Below are 17,456 nucleotides of genomic sequence, written 5' to 3' on the forward strand. Positions count from 1 at the left end.
CTGATAAAAAATAGCTTGAAGAGTACAGGGAATGCTGCCACTTGGCCATTTGTGAATCAGAATTTGGCTTGACTCATGGGTAAGCATATTCCTTCCTCTGAAGGTTCCACAGTCCATTAAGTATCTTGAATTTTGGTTTTACTCATGAGACAAAACAGGCAATTTCATATGCAGTATCCTCATGATCATCATTATATAATGTTCATTACATACCCAGATTTTTGCAGCTAATCAAAACTTCCCAGCTCAAACTGAAATGACCCAGTTATCATAACCAAGAAAAAAAAAGGCTTCATTTTCTAGTAAAATAAAAACTCCAAGAGGTAAATATTTGAAAAAAAAGTAGATCAAAATCTACTTACTCTTTTAAAGTGCTAGTAACCGGCAGTGTTCTGGAATTAGTAGTGGACACTGTACAGCTTTGTGAATACTCACTGAATTGCACAAAATGATGAACTTCATGGTATGTGAAAGTGAACAGGAATGTTGCTCAGTTGTGTGCAACTCTTTGTGACCCCATGGACTGTAGCCCACCAGGCTCCTCTATCCATGGAATTCTCCAGGCAAGAATACTGGAGTGGGTAGCCATTCCCTTCTCCAAGGGATCTTCCCAACCCAGGGATTGAACCCAGCTCTCCCACATTGCAGGTGGATTCTTTACCATCTGAGCCACCAGGGAAGGCTTCATGGTATGTGAAGTGAAAGTCACTCAGTCATGTCCGACTCTTTGTCACCTCATGGACTATACAGTCCATGGAATTCTCCAGGCCAGAATACTGGAGTGAGTGGCCATTCCTTTCTCCAGGGGATCTTCTCAACCCAGGGATGGAACTCAGGTCTCCCACATTGCAGGTGGATTCTTTACCACCTGAGCCACCAGAGAAGCCCAAGAATCTTGGAGTGGGTAGCCTATCCCTTCGCCAGAGGATCTTCCCGACCCAGGAATCAAACCAGGGTCTCCTGCATCACAGATGAATTCTTTACCAACTGAGCCACTAGGGAAGCCCTCATGGTATGTGAACATACCTCAGTTTTAAAACAGCAATACTTACATGTTAGGTCAAACAAAAAACTATTTAAAGATTATATTACCCAACCTTCCACAAACTTCTATAACTACAACCTATGAATTGAGTAGAAATTCCTAAAATTTGAAAATACCGTCAAACGGAATGCTGACTTTTAAGAATCACTGAAGTTGGAAATATTAGATATACATGTAAATGGCAATCAAAAATATCTAATAACATATGTCTGCTTGTTAATGCATGACTTTTAGAATTTTAGCCAGTCAAAATTACTATGGTGCTGAAGACTGCTGCTGCCTAAAACTATCAATGACTTTCAGGAAAGTCAAAATGCAAAATGCTGTGTGGAAACATAGCAGTATTAGATCATAGTGATTGTAAGAATGGGCCTTCAATGTTTAATTATTATGTCACTTTAATGAACTTACTTTTATTGGTATTTTCTGTCACTTTAAAAATGACGTATTTTCAAATGATCTTTTGTGTTAAAAACAATGACTGTATAAGTAGTAAAAACTAAGCATATAATCAAAAAGGCTAGACTGGAGATAACTTGAGGAACAATATTCCCCTGGTTTTGTATTCTTAAAAAGAAGAAACTTCGATCATCTTCTCATAGTCACTGGCCATAAAAATTACAGCCTCACTCATGAATGAATTGAACTGGATATTGTTAAGTTGAAATAAAAGGCCCTATGGTGCTCTTTTTTTTTAATTACTTCATGATACTTTCCATATGGTTTATTGGCTGTAAAGTTCAATCCAACTTTTACTCTCATGGTATATTAAATTTCATTTCATGGCCGAAAAAGCCCATTTAACAGTCACAAAAGAACAACTTTGCATCTGTATGAATCCAAGAATACTCCTAACAAGGCAAACAAACTTCAAGTTGAACAGTACACACAAAAAAAGTGAGTTTGTGAGCTCATCGGAAAGATCACGTCATTTAGCAGCCCAACACAACCTTTCAACAATTATGTCTGGTTTCAGCTACTAATAGTATTTTGTTTCTGGCTTAGGGTGAGTTTTCAGATTCCTGGTGAAAGTCTTACTAGATTAAGTAAGGGGTGCCAGGTTGAGCTGCTTTGCTAAGAAAAAGCTATTTTAAAAGTTATATATTTATTTATAACTTGGAAAATAATCCAGTACTTTGTCAAATGTAATACAAATATTTCTTATCTGACCTGAATTGTTTCTCAGTCTCCTTTAAGAACAGCATTACTTTAATTCTATCTCTATACACAGTAGGGAAGTAAATCTAGAAATTATTTTTATTCTTTTCATATTTCCCTTATTAGGTTTGTTGAAGCAAGTGAGTCTCTATTAAGAGAAGTTTGGCTAAAAACACTAGCCGGTTGTCCTTCTGGAAAGCTAACTTGAAACCACAGTGCAGAGAGATACTAAAGGTGCTCCTTCTGCCATTTGCACATCCTTAGATGACATACGTGTAACATCTGGTTGTCAGACTGGCATATACAACAGTGCAAAAAAAAAAAAAAACCCATAAATTTGCAAATTCTGATCACAATGAAATATTATCTTGAAATGTCAACACTGAGGTTACTGACTGGCTATCAGGCTTCCCTAGTGGCTCAGTTGGTAAAGAATCTGCCTGCAATGCAGGAGATCAAGGTTCGATCTCTGGGTTGGGAAGATCCCCTGGAGAAGGGCATGGCAACAGACTCCATTATTCTTGCCTGGAGAATTCCATGGGCGGGGGAGCCTGGTGGGTTACTGTCTGGGGGTCGAAAGAGTTGGACACGACTGAGAGACTGACACTTCACTTCATCAGGCTATAAGCATGACTAATTATAATAGTTTTCATGAAAATCCACCATGTAAAGATCCCAATTTAATTCTGTCCTTCAATTAATACAGCAGGATTTCCTAATTCACAAATTCCTTAAATATTAAAAAAATAAGTTCCTGATGAAAGGATTTTATATCTTCTGATATCTAGATATCAGCAGACAACTGAGGTATCTGAAGAGGTGAAACACAAGACTACAGCAGAATGTTCAATCCATACACAGGCCACAGGCACAAAAAAACAGAGCTCTTTTATAACTACAAATAGACTACAGAACAACTTTAGTCTCTTAGCTCTTGTCAGATCCGGTCTGAAATCCTAAGAGGAGGTTGGGTGAGTGTGCACTTCATTTACAAAAGGCTATGCTTCCTTACAGCCACAATCAGACTCATTAAAATTACTAGAACCACTCTCCGCACACGGTTTGTTGGTGGTAGGTCACCTGTGTCAGTGTTACAGCACGGTGTCCTGCTCAGTTTGGGGTTAACTGGAGAGCTGTGCTGTTGCCAGTCTGTGACATCAGGTAGAGGGGGAGCTGAAAGCCTGAGACGCAGGGCCAAGAAACAAAGGTGTGTCAGCAGGCAGGGCTGCCTGAACCTAGAACCACATTCACACGTGGTAATGCAGTCAATAGCTAATTGCTCAGCCTTGCCACATCTGTGCCAGGTCACCGTGACTGCTGTCCCTACAGGCTTGATCTCGAGGCATGATACCTTCAGTAGAGGCTGGTGATGTGGGTGCAACCAAGAGTGGCAAACTGGATTCTTTAAACACTTGCACCCCAAAACACTCTTCTGTGTTACTTCTAGTTTATTTGCTGTTGTTCAGTTGCTAAGTTGTGTCCACCTCTTTGTGACCCCATGGACTGTAGCCCACCAGGCTCCTCTGTCCATGGGATTTCCCAGGCAAGAATACTGCAGTGGGTTGCCACTTTTTTCTCCAGGGGAATCTTCCCCACCCAAGCATAAAACCCATGTCTCCTGCATTGGTAGGTGGATTTTTTTTTTACCACTGAGCCACCAGGGAAGCCCCATAGTTTATTTTTAGTCTTCTATTAAAACAGAAATCATGTACGTTAGTCTGTACAGATGTGAGAGTTGAACCATAAAGAAGGCTGAGCACCAGAGAATTGATGCTTTCGAACTGTGGTGCTGCAGAAGACTCTTGAGAGTCCCTTGGACAGCAAGGATATCAAACCAGTCAATCCTAAAGGAAATCGATTTTGAATATTCATTGGAAGGACTGATGCTGAAGCTCCAATACTTTGGCCACCTGATTTGAGGAGCCAACTCATTGGAAAAGACTGTGATGCTTGGAAACATTGAGGGTAGGAGAAGGCAGTGACAGAGGATGAGATGGTTGGATGGCATCACTGACTCAATGGACATGAGTTTGAACAAACTCTGGGAGATAGTGAAGGACAGGAAAGACTGGTGTGCTGCAGTCTATGGAGTTGCAAAGAGTTGGACACAACTCAAGCAACTGAACAGAAATTCCCTGACTTGTGTCTCTTATGTTAGCAAACCAGCTATGCTGAGCTGTGCTTAGTTGCTCAGTCATGTCCTATTCTTTGGAACCCCATAGACTACAGCCCGCCAGGCTCCTCTGTCCATAGGGATTGCCCAGGCAAGAATACTGGAGTGGGTTGCCATGCCCTCCTCCAGGTGATCTTCTTGACCCAGGTATCGAATCCAGGTCTCCTGCATTGCAGGCAGATTCTTTACCATCTGAGCCACCAGTGAAACTAACAAGTTAGATCCCATCATGTGATTATTAAGGCTCCCTGCCTGCATCCCTCAGTTAGCATCTCTATGACTGTCTGTTCCCCCTCACCTATGCTCCAAGCTCAATACAGGGATATTATTTCCTCCATTAACTGTTTTGTGAGCAGAGGCTATCAAGGCTTGAGCAATTCCAATAATAAAACCTTCCCAATGTCACGTGGATTTTCATCCCAAAAGTGTGTTTAAGTATCAGAATGTTACAGGAAGGCGAGCTCTGGTCTCCTGCTCAGTTCTAGGCTCTGATGAAGGACAAGATGAAAGGGGTGTGTTCTCTGAGGTGATCCAGATCTTTTCCTCTTTCCAGGTTTCAATTAGAGAATAAATCACTTGCTTTCTAAGTCTTAAGTGAGTCAGAATTTCTTCTTCTTCCTACTGGCATTTTATGCTGATAGACCATAGATCCAGATGAAAGCTCTGCTCAGTACCTGGTTTAGCTTCACTGCCGCTCCTGGCGAAGACAATGGTGGCTTTAACCTGAGTGGATGCACTGGGATGTGACTTATTCACTCAGAGATGTGGAGAGTTAATGCTTACATTTGTTACGTACACCAGAGGAAAAACTGGGCTTGACTGTGAACATTTCATGAAAGAAAAAACCATGATGAATCACAGTTAAGTGACTTTGTTGGAAGCACAGGCAGGTAGCAGAGCTATGATGAAAAACCAAGTTTCCCGTGTACTGTGTACTGGCCAAATTATAGGAAGGAGGGTGGACAGAACAGGCAGTCGGAGAAGTGTGGTTGAAGATTCTTGAAGGCACACACTTCTGGTTATTACATACGTAAGTTCTGAGGACGTAACATACAGCAAGGTGACTATAGCTGACAATACCGAGTTGCATGTTTGAAAGTTGTGAAGAGAGTAAATTTCAAGAATTCTCAGGCTTCCCTGGTGACTCAGTGGTAAAGAATCTGACTGGCAATGCAGGAGACATGGGTTCTATCTCTGGTTCAGGAAGATCACACATGCCTTGGGCCAACTAAGCCTGTGCACCACAACTACTGAGCCCAGGCACCCTAGGGTCTGTGCTCTAGAGCAAGAGAAGCGACCCCAGTGAGAAGCCGGAGCAACGTGACTAGAGAGTAGTCCCTGCTCTTTCCAACCAAAGAAAAGCCCATGCAGCAACAAAGACCCACCACAGCCAAAAATAAAAAAAGTAATTTCAAAAAGTTCCTTTAAAATAGGATTACATTAAAAACTTCTCATCACACACACACACAAAAATTGTAACCATGTAAGGTGATGGATGTTGACTAAACTTATTGTGGTGATCATTTTATAAGATATATATGACATTGGTATGCTGTACATCTGAAACCAATACAATGTCACATATCAATTTTATCTCAATAAAACAGGAAAAATCATTTTGATTAGATGACTAATAAAATTAGATTATTTTTCCTTCTGAGGTTTTCAACGAATTTAAATATATGAATGAGAGAAAGGAAAGTTCTTGAAATTTTCCGAACGTGTTTTACTTAGTTGAGTAATCCAGCCTTTTACTTTTTGGGCCACTGGCTTCCCAATGGAAGTGTTCCTACTTGTCTCCCAGATCCCTACCCTCAAGACGCTATGAAATTTCCTCTTGGAAAGCCTGGGAAAACCATTCTACGTAGATCCACTTCAATTCCCTGGTTTCATTCCCTAAGTCCTCACAAGTTATACCCGCATAAACTTCAAGTATTGATATTTTGCTGGCTCTAAGGTGAGAGAGCAGGGGTGTTGCCTTGTCATATAAACTTCTGTTTGTCTCTCACCTCTCGGAGCTCAAGTCCCTAAAGAATCCACACCAGGTCTGCCCAAACAGGCTTTGGGTATGCCTTTCTCATTGCCAAGGTGGAGTTCAGAACAACCACCTGACAATAACAGGGCATGGCAACAGCAGGCAGCCAACCACTCTGCTCAAGCCTCCACTCCTGAACAACACAGAGAGGAAGCACCAGCATGCCTGCCAGAGAAACACATTAGGGGATTTACTTAGTTGATGCCAGTTTCTAGGCAACCACGAGAATCATGGTGATGGTGACAACGGAGCATCTGGCAGGTGCTAAGAATTATGTCAGAGCTCCACCTATTACCCTGACTTCTCTCATCCACCCATTAGCTGCTGCTGCTACTGCTGCTAAGTCGCTTCAGTCATGTCTGACTCTGTGCGACCCCATAGACGGCAGCCCACCAGGCTCCCCTGTCCCTGGGACTCTCCAGGCAAGAACGCTGGAGTGGGGTGCCATTGCCTTCGCCACCCATGAGCTAGGCTCTTGCAAATGAGAAAAAAAGGAGACGGACTGACTGGCCTTCCGGCACTAAAAAGGTGGAATCAGGATTTGAATTCAGATCAGCCTGGATGAAAAGCTGCTTTGTTTTCGGCTTTATCTCTTCTCTTCCATTAAACCTCCAAAGTCGAGATTATGGGGTCTCATGAATTTTGAAAAGCTGGAGAGTCTTGATTTTTTGGAAAAGAGTTTATTGAGAAGGTAACTGCCTGTGACTCCTAGTGACAGATGCTATATAAATGGAGAGACGCAGAGATAATGAGAGTGTATATTCTGAGGCTTAGTCTGACCGCTAAGAGTCAACCTGACTCTCCTCTCCACACACTGCTAGGATGAAGTAGGAGCAGGTGACCGTATCAGTGAATAATGAAGTGTCCTTAGATGGCCCAAGGCAGAAGGCTAAGAATTGACATCTCTTGTACTCGGCAGACTGTGGGCTTTCATCTGCTGAGGGGTACAAAGGACAGAACAAAATCCATTATTATCCATTTAGAGGTTGGCAAGATGACCCTGAGAAACATACAGGATCCTACATTCTTTTTGAGCTACCATATTAATATTTTTTCACTCATTCATCTATTCATTCCTTTTATTCATATACTTACTCATTTAAAAAAAACACTTACTGTCTACTGTGTATAAAGGAGACTTTCTAGACATGGGGATATACGTGTATTTGTATGTGTGCGTGTGTAGATAAGACACAGTAATGCCTGTAAGGAACTTAAAGGCTAGTAAAGTGTGTCTTTTTTCCTTTCTTTCTTTTTTTGGCCATTCCCTATGGCTTGTGAGATCTTAGTTCCCCAACCAGGGATTGAACCAGGACCCTCAGCAGTGAAAGCAGTCCTAACTGTTGGTCCTCTAGTGAATTCCTAAAGTGCTTCTTCAACTTAAAGCAGAAATTCTGTATCCTTCACCTCTACTCATCATAAAAATACACATTTTATACCAAGGTCTGGTAGATATACACACAACTGAAAGTTTCATAAAACAACATGTACCCTTAAAACCTATAATGTTCTGACATTTTCTATTCTAGTCTTTTCTGATACTTTTAATTAATGAAGCCAGTTTGCTTGAGATAATGGTACAGTGGTTCAGATAGAGATTTATAGGTACGTAGATCCACATCTGTATAACTGTGTAGAATCAGGGAAGAAATCAAATCACCTTTCCAGAAGATGAGGCATTTGAGACAGGCCTTGAAAGATGAAGGCAAGATGAAGAGCTGAGAGCATTCCAGGGAGAGGGGCCGGCGGGCTACACACACGGTGGCAGGCAAGCACAGAACTGAAACACAGCGGATACAGACGGACAGAAAGGACGTAACACAGGACATCAGGATGCACAGGTGAAGAGGGACAGGCTGGAGTCAAAGCAAGGAGCAAAAGGGTGTCAAACAAAGGTTTTGAATAAGAGAATGAAAGGGACAGGGTTGTATTTAGGGAAAACTCATCAGGAAGGACCAGAAGAGGAAGACTTGGTGACAATCCCCTCAGTTCAGTTCAGTCGCTCTGCTGCTGCTGCTGCTAAGTCGCTTCAGTTGTGTCCGACTCTGTGCGACCCCATAGACGGCAGCCCACCAGGTTCGCCTGTCCTTGGGATTCTCCAGGCAAGAGTACTGGAGTGGGTTGCCATTTCCTGCTCCAATGCATGAAAGTGAAAAGTGAAAGTGAAGTTTCTCAGTTGTGTCCAACTTTTTGCGACCCCATGGACTGAAGCATGCCAGGCTTCCCTGTCCATCACCAACTCCTGGAGCTTGCTCAAACTCATGTCCATTGAGTTGGTGATGACATCCAACCATTTCATACTCTGTCGTCCCCTTCTCCTCCTGCCTTCAGTCTTTTCCAGCATCAGGGTTTTTTCCCAATGAGTCAGTTCTTTGCATCCGGTGGCCAAAGAATTGGCATTTCAGCTTCAGCATCAGTCTTTCCAATGAATATTCATGACTGATTTCCTTTAGGATTGACTGGTTGGATCTCCTTACAGTCCAAGGGACTCTCAAGAGTCTTCTCCAACACCACAGCTCAAAAGCATCAATTTTTCAGCGCTCAGCTTTCTTTATAGTTCAACTCTCACATCCATATACCACTACCGGAAAAACCATAGTTTTGACTAGACAATCCCCTCACTTTTCCTTTTATTCATCTTGGGGTCACCCTATCTTGCCATGGGAATGTCTGCTTGCACAGGAACCTCACAATGCAAAGACCCACCCTGCCCTTATCTGCATGAAAGGCAAACCAAGAATTCTGTAGAGGTCTCCGGCAGGATAATAGACCAAGATAATGCAAAAGCTTACAGGCTATAAACACTTGAAAATGGTGAATGGAATATAGGATTTTTTTAAGTGAAGAAATGAGTTCACATGAAAGGAAAACGGAAATGAAAAGCAGAAAGATAGGAGGTGATGCAGTGGATGCACAGGGGGAGGACTACTGGTCTCATTATGCTGGAGGCTTTTTGTTGTTGTCCACTTGGGGACAGGAAACAAAGCTGTGAACCTTGAGAGGTGGGGCTCTGGAGATAAGATGCCCACATAGAGTGGGGTCCTAAACAATGAAACAGTGGACTAGGGGCAAATCTATGTACCGGCACAAGAAGATGAGAAGATATTCCAATGGCCCCTGCCTCAGTTCTTTGTTAAAAACAACAAAATCCTCCCCAAGAATTTTAAACCACAGTCTTAAGTCTTACAAGAGTATGGGGCTTATATTTGTATCACCTTCCAGGTGCAGAAATTCCCAAACCAAGAAATTAATATAATATTTGTCCCAGGACAGTGAAGATTCTGGGGCTAACCTAAGAGAGGACACAAACAAAAACGTATGTTTAAGGTGATCAAAGACACACAATAGAAGTTCTAAACATAAGAAACCCTTCAAATTAAAAAAATCCTCACCTAAATAGATTTTAAAACATACTTCTAGAAATAAAACATCACCAAAATTATAACTCGCATTGGACACATAATACAACAGATTAGACATTGCCCAAGAGTTGTCATGGTTTAGCTGCTAAGTCATGTCTGACTCCTTGGTGACCCTATGGACTGTAGCCCATCAGGCTCCTCTGTCCCTGAAATTTCTCAAGCAAGAATACTGGAGTGGATTACCATTTCCTTCTCCAGAGTATCTTCTCGACCCAGGGATTGAACCTGTATCTCCTCCATTGACAGGTGGATTCTTTACCACTGAGCCACCAGGGAAGCCCTACAGCCCGAGAGGATTAATAAATTGAAGGTTAGACCTGAGGAATTGACTCAGAATACAGCAGCAAGATAGAGGGGTAGAAATAATTAAAGAAGGGTAAAAAGATAGGTAATAGAGCAATGCGTATCTAATATGAATGCCAGAAAAAAAAGGAAAAGTGGAGAAGTGGTAATCTTCAAATAATTAACGGCTAAGAATTTTCCAAAACTGATGAAAAACATGAACCTTCAATTTAAGAAGCATAAGAGTCCTAAACAGGAAAATAGAAATAAATCCACATCTCAACACAGAGTGTGGTGAAACTGCAGAAAGCTATAGACAAAGCAAAAAAAACATAAACGCAGACAGAGAAAAAAGTAAATAATCCACAAACAAATAGCAAATCAACCAGACTGTTCAACAGCAGTGCTACAGGTGGTGAAACTTATTGGCAAAAGTCTAGAAGGAGAATAAATGTGAAACTAGAAGTCTCTTCTCAGCTGAAATATCACTGATAATTTAGGGGAAAATGCGAGCATCTGAGATAAACTAAACCGAGTGATTTACCCCCCACTGATTATAACTTAAAGAACTATAAAAAGATACACTTTGGGGAAAAATAAATTTTAAACCAGAGGAAAGGAGCAGGAGGCAACAGGCACAGCATCTGTTACACTGTTTTCTGTACTTTTTCTGTTTTGAGAGAAAAATATGAAAAAGTTACAGATGACCCAATTGACCTTGTTTAAAACACTGCTTGGGAAAAGTAAAATAGTAAGACCAGCCAGGAGCAAATGCTATCAAATGACCTCACGAAGCAACAGAAATTGAGTAAAATTATTGACTTACCCATAAATATTAATGAATATGACCTGAGCATCTTTTAGGTATGAAGAACAATATTGCTAAACTGGAGAAACATCTTTAACAAGATAAAAATCTAATATTTTATCTTGGTAGAACATCTTTGTTTCCTGTCCTTTCCCCCCCATTTATGTTAGCTATCTGGACATCAGTAATTCATAAGTACAACTTTAATTTATAAGGTATATAACTGATCTCACGCAGCCTAACTGAGTGGAATTCTGAAGGTTTCAGTCTTTTAAAAAGACAACTGAGAAATACCGATTCCTGAGTAGCCCCATAAATAATAAATCAATACTTCCAAATTTTTAAAAATCACCTTTGCTACTCCCATATAAGTTTTAATTATATTAGAGATAAGACAATACAACTTCGTGACATGATACAATTCCATATGAATCCAGGCTTTTAAAGGATTCAATATCTTTCTAAATAAAGTCAACTTCTGTAAGAGAAATACTAGGGGACATTTATTCAGAATTGACTTTAAACATATTACACATATATCAAAAATAACACCTCTTCTTGCTAGGGCTCTAGAACAAAATGCCAAACACACATTTACATTAGACTCAGGTACAAGCCACAGCATCTACCCACATTTATTGTCCAGTAAGTAAACAAATTCAAGGGCAAAAATTACTAAGCACTTTTCAACAGACAAGAGAAGGAAATGACACAGAAGCTTACACCTCTGCCAAAAAATACAAGAGCAATAGTGTCTTTTTATAAAAAGCAACAATACTGAAAATTGATTGAATACATTTCTTTAGCTAAAAACACAATGTCCATCTACTTGGCCATCAGCATCTAGTAAACTCTTTCACCCTGGGCACACAATGAAGATTTGCTGATGAAGACAGCTTACACTTTTTTCCATTTTTCTTGTTTGGGGACCTTTAAATTGTCTCAGAGAAAGGAACAGAAATGTCTACCTCTAATTAAAAGAACGCTGTGGAACATGTTAGTTTCTCAGACATAATGTTTACTCCAAGAAGAAAAATATTATGCAAACACATTCCAAACGAAGTAAACTAAAGATGAAAAAGTTAAACCCAATCTAATTCACTTCCTGAATCCTTAAACAACAGTACCTAAACTATTATTTTAGAATCATTACCTCTCTCTATTCAACTACAGTACAACTTCCTTTTGCCTCACACTAAGTCGTTTCAGTCATGTCTGGCTCTTTGTGACCCCATGGACTGGACCCGCCAGCCTCCTCTGTCCATGGGATTCTCCAAGCCAGAATACTGGAGTGAGTTGCCATTTCCTACTCCATGGGATCTTTCCAACTCAGGGATTGAACCCAGGTCTCTATGTCTCCTGCATTGGCAGGCAGGTTCTTTACCACTAGCACCACTTGGGAAGGTATAACTTACTAGTTTCTTGGAAAAATCTACCACAATACACAATTTCAGAGAGCCCTGATGTGTTTTGGCACGTTTCCACTGTCTATGAGTGAAAGCATGCTTCCTTGTGCCTTTCCACTCTCTCCATCTTAAATTCTCCCATGATCTTTGGAGTCCAGGTAGCTGCCCACCCTCCATCTTGGGGAGGTGGCCTGGCTCCCCCACACCTCCTAAGGAGCTCAGAGGCTTCCAGGGATCAGCACTGTTTTGAGCAATGGGAATGAAGGTATGTGATTCTTTGGACCCCATTTATAGGAAAGCCCTCTGTTGCTTTAAATAATACTTCACTTAAGTCTCTTAAGGTACCATAGAAGCTATCTTCCTATGAAGATGCCCACTCAAAGACTGGCAGAGTGTAGAATGGTTCTGAGGTGGGCTCTGAAGAGACCCAGCCTGAATTCAAATAAAAACTGTGTGACCTTGGATGATCACTTTTGCCTCTCTGTGCCAGCTTTCCCCATCTATAAACAGGTACATAAATACTCTCTACCTAAGGTTGTTGTGAAGATTAAAGGATATATAATATGTTAAACACAGTGCTTGGCACATAGTTAAGTGCTCCAGGAATATTAGCTATTATTAGTAGTGAAAGCACTAGAAACACAAACACATGGGTCAATAGGAAAAAGCTAGAGTACTAAGGTTTCATTTATTATAAATGATTTAAACTGGAAAACCAAGAAAACATTTTCCTTAATAGGAAGTTGGAATTCATTGATCTAATAAAAACATTTAAAGGCAAAGTTTGTAACTTTTGGGTTACAAATATTCAAAACATTTAAATATCCTTGAATTTTGATTCCCAATTGTTAAATTGTGATTCTTGTAAAGGTTTTATTATTATTATTTTTGGTAAGAGTTTTTGTTTTTATTTTTTGGCTGCCTCACATGGCATGCATGATCTAAGTTTCCTGACCAGGGATTGAACCCACACCCACTGCACTGGAAGCTCAGAGTCTTCACCACTGGACTGCCAGGGAAGTCCCTTATAAAGATAATTTTGAAAAGATGATACTGAGTATCGTAAGTTACATATTTTTCAAGAGACTTAGGCTATGGGCTCCTACAGTCCAAAAGGTTGCAAAGAGTCGGACATAACTGAAGTGACTGAGCACGCACAGGTTATGGGCTCAATATTACATTTAATTATTTTAAGCTATGATGCCTTCAAGCCAACCTCAGACCTCTTCTCCTGTCCCTGTCTCGTCACAGGAGGTACAAAGACAAGCTTCACAGAAAGAGCTGCGTCACTCTGAATTCCTTTCCTTTCTCTTACTGTGAGTGGCCTGCCAAGGTCAGGAGACAAGTAATCTGAATCTTCCAACTGGACTTTTTCCCTTTCCACTAACCTTTTGAGATTTAGCACTCTGTCTTTAGAGCTCTTGTTAAAATAATTAACATAAGGCTGAAGCACAAGCCTTATTTTGCAGCAGAATCAAGATACTGACTACTGACTTGAAGGGCATTATTCATCTAAGAAAGGAACTGTAGGTAACTTAATCAACAATTTCCTGTCTTCCAATTTTCAGGTAACAGAATGGTACTTATAAACGACTCAAAAAACCTCCTTGGATAAAATGTCACGGAGACCATCTGTCTGTTTGTTCTCAGACTAGGAGCTCTGGCAACCCCTTGAAGAATGGTAATTTTTTTTTTTTTTTTTGTCTTTTAAAGATAGGACAAAAGATTTTGACTAAAGTACACAGACACAGCACAGACTATGAACACAATTTTTCTACAATTTTAATACTTCTTAAAGTTAAATTAAGCTTATCTGTCCTAAACGCAGTGGTGAAGTGTGCTGCCGAATTCTATCTGCTAATTATTTTAAGGTCCTTGATCCTCAATTATCTTCTTAAATCAGGAAATGTAAATATTATCTTTTAAAACTATGGACGGAAGTTCATGACATTGTACAGGAGGCAGGGATCGAGACCATCCCCAAGGAAAAGAAATACAAAAAGGCAGAATGGTTGTCTGACGAGGACTTACAAATAGCTGTGAATAGAAGGGAAGTGAAAGGCAAAGGAGAAAAGGAAAGATATACCCATTTGAATGCCGAGTTCCAAAGAATAGCAAGGAGAGATAAGAAAGCTTTCCTCAGTGATCAATGCAAAGAAGTAGAGGAAAGCAATAGAATGGGAAGTCTAGAGATCTCTTCAAGAAAATTAGAGATATCAAGGGAACATTTTATGCAAACATGGGCACAATAAAGGACAGAAATGGTATGGACATAACAGAAGCAGAAGATATTAAGAAGAGGTGGCAAGAATACACAGAAGAACTGTACAAAAAAGATCTGCACGACCCAGATAATCACGATGGTGTGATCACTCACCTAGAGCCAGACATCCTGGAATGTGAAGTCAAGTGGGCCTTAGGAAACATCACTTCAAACAAAGCTAGTGGAGGCGATGGAATTCCAGTTGGAGCTATTTCAAATCCTAAAAGATGATGTTATGAAAGTGCTGCACTTGAATATGCTAGCAAATTTGGAAAACTCAGCAGTGGCCACAGGACTGGAAAAGGTCAGTTTTCATTCCAATCCCAAAGAAAGGCAATACCAAAGAATGCTCAAACTATCGCACAATTGCACTCACCTCACACGCTAGTAAAGTAATGCTCAAAATTCTCCAAGCCAGGATTCCACAGTACATGAACTACGAACTTCCAGATGTTCAAGCTGGATTTAGAAAAGGCAGAGGAACTAGAGATCAAATTGCCAACATCCACTGGATCATCGAAAAAGCAAGAGAGTTCCAGAAAAACATCTATTTCTGCTTTACTGACTATGCCAAAGCCTTTGACTGTGTGGATCACAACAAACTGTGGAAAATTCTTAAAGAAATGGGGATACCAGACCACCTGACCTGCCTCTTGAGAAATCTGTATGCAGGTCAGGAAGCAACAGTTAGAACTGGACATGGAACAACAGACTGGTTCCAAATAGGGAAAGGAGTCCGTCAAGGCTGTATATTGTCACCCTGCTTATTTAACTTATATGCAGAGTACATCATGAGAAATGCTAGGCTGGATGAAGCACAAGCTGGAATCAAGATTGCCGGGAGAAATATCAATAACCTCAGATGTGCAGATGATACCACCCTTATGGCAGAAAGAGAAGAAGAACTAAAGGGCCTCTTGATGAAAGTGAAAGAGGGGAGTGAAAAGTTGGCTTAAAGCTCAACATTCAGAAAACTAAGATCACGGCATCTGGTCCCATCACTTCATGGCAAATAGATGGGGAAACAGTGGAATCAGTGACAGACTTTTTTGGGGGGCTCCAAAATCACATCAGATAGTGACTGCAGCCATGAGTAAAAGACACTTGCTCCTTGGAAGAAAAGTTATGACCAACCTAGACAGCATATTAAAAAGCAGAGACATTACTTTGCCAACAAAGGTCCATCTAGTCAAAGCTATGGTTTTTCCAGTAGTCATGTGTGGATGTGAGAGAACTGGAGCATAAATAAAGCTGAGTGCCAAAGAATTGATGCTTTTGAACTGTGGTGTTGGAGAAGACTCTTCAGAGTCCCTTGGACAGCAAGGAGATCCAACCAGTCCATCCTAAGGGAGATCAGCCCTGAATATTCATTGGAAGGACTGATGCTGAAGCTGAAACTCCAATCCTTTGGCCACCTAATGCAAAGAACTGACCATTGGAAAAGACCCTGATGCTGGGAAAGATTGAAGGCAGGAGCAGAAGAGGACGACAGAGTATTAAATGGTTGGATGGCATCACCAACTCAATGGACATGAGTTTGAGTAAACTCTGGGAGTTGGCAATGGACAGAGAGGCCTGGCGTGCTGCAGCCCATGGGGTAACAAAGGATCGGACATGACAGACCGTCTGAATTGAACTGAACTGACTGAAATATTATCTGTGGTATCAAAAAGGGCTTCCCAAGTGGCGCAGTGTTTCAAGAATCCGCCTGCCAATACAGGAGACACAGGTTTGATCCCTGGGTCAGGAAAACCCCTGACAGAGGAAATGGTAACCTGCTCCAACATTCTTGCTTGAAAAATCCCATGGACAGAGGAGTCTGCCGGGCTACAGTCCATGGGTTCGCAAAGAGGTGAATACGACTGAGCACACACACACACACAATGTCAAAAAACAAACTAGGGGAAAAGACATCCATCCTTCATCCCTTCTTAGAGCTGTAAAATCTATATTCAACATCAAGAAGAACTGAAAAAGACACAAGTCTTCTGTGTGTACTCACCAGGGGTTCTGCCATAATGATTCGAATCTTGCGTTCAGCCTGAGTGGTGAAGTTGACAAATAAACTCTTGAGGACATATTCCCCAGGTTTACTGTCTGGGTCCACGTTGATGGGTAACATGGTTGGGGGCCCTTTCTCCTTTTGTGTGCCAGAAACAGGTGGAACTGGAGGCTTGATATAACCGTTGCCAACTGGAGACGCTGAAAAACAGAATGGATATTCTGACCGACTGAAAATAAACCATCAATATTCAGATTGGCAGTGTTAAACCATAAATATAAAGATATGAATCACATGAAGAATGCTGTATGCAATATTATAACCTGGCCTTACAGTGTCACAATTTAATTATTTTGATTACACAAGTGTGCATTATGTCATATTTGAATACATCAAAATACTACTGGTTACTATACTTAGGTAAATCATGTTGCAAGGACATAATACAGCTGATAAATCCTAAAACATTTAGGATGTTTTTAGCTTCTTTTTTATGTTCCAGGAAAATGGTCTAAGAAAACACACAGTAGAAAACAAGCGATTTCTTAACCTGGTTTCCCTAACGACCAGGAGCTGTCTTCTGTGCTTCATGCTAATAACAGAAAAGACTCTGAGGTCATCCCTTCTGGAAGTTTCCAAGAGTCAATTTTCAGAAGCCCAGCTGGCTCTTGCTCTCAAAGGGATTGTCCCTCTTGAAAAATAAAAGGCTCAGGCATTGCCCCCTCTACGCCATCCAAGAGATGGCTTCTCCCTCTCACCATCCTTTGGTTCAAGTTGGGATGTCCCTTCTCATCCTTTCTAAAATGCACAGATTACCTGCTTGGCAGAGATTCTGAACAGAGGCCGTTATCACAGTCACCAG

At 40.9% G+C, this 17,456-nt stretch overlaps 1 protein-coding gene across 3 annotated transcripts in view; it reads right to left on the minus strand.

Moving 5' to 3' along the window:
• FRY (FRY microtubule binding protein) overlaps positions 1-17,456 on the minus strand; it is a 330,073-nt gene that overhangs the window by 180,322 nt on the left and 132,295 nt on the right. For all 3 annotated transcript variants that reach the window (XR_014071062.1, XM_081549217.1, XM_081549220.1), the window contains exon 2: positions 16,595-16,794. Coding sequence is in view for 2 of the 3 variants with exons in the window: in XM_081549217.1 (XP_081405343.1) it covers positions 16,595-16,794 (200 nt within the window). In the remaining variant the exon portion in view is untranslated. The remainder of the gene's footprint in view (positions 1-16,594; positions 16,795-17,456) is intronic.

The sequence above is a fragment of the Giraffa tippelskirchi genome, chromosome 12 (genome assembly GCF_054371585.1).
Source record: "Giraffa tippelskirchi isolate mGirTip1 chromosome 12, T2T-mGirTip1v1.2.pri, whole genome shotgun sequence".
NCBI classification, from domain to species: domain Eukaryota; kingdom Metazoa; phylum Chordata; class Mammalia; order Artiodactyla; family Giraffidae; genus Giraffa; species Giraffa tippelskirchi.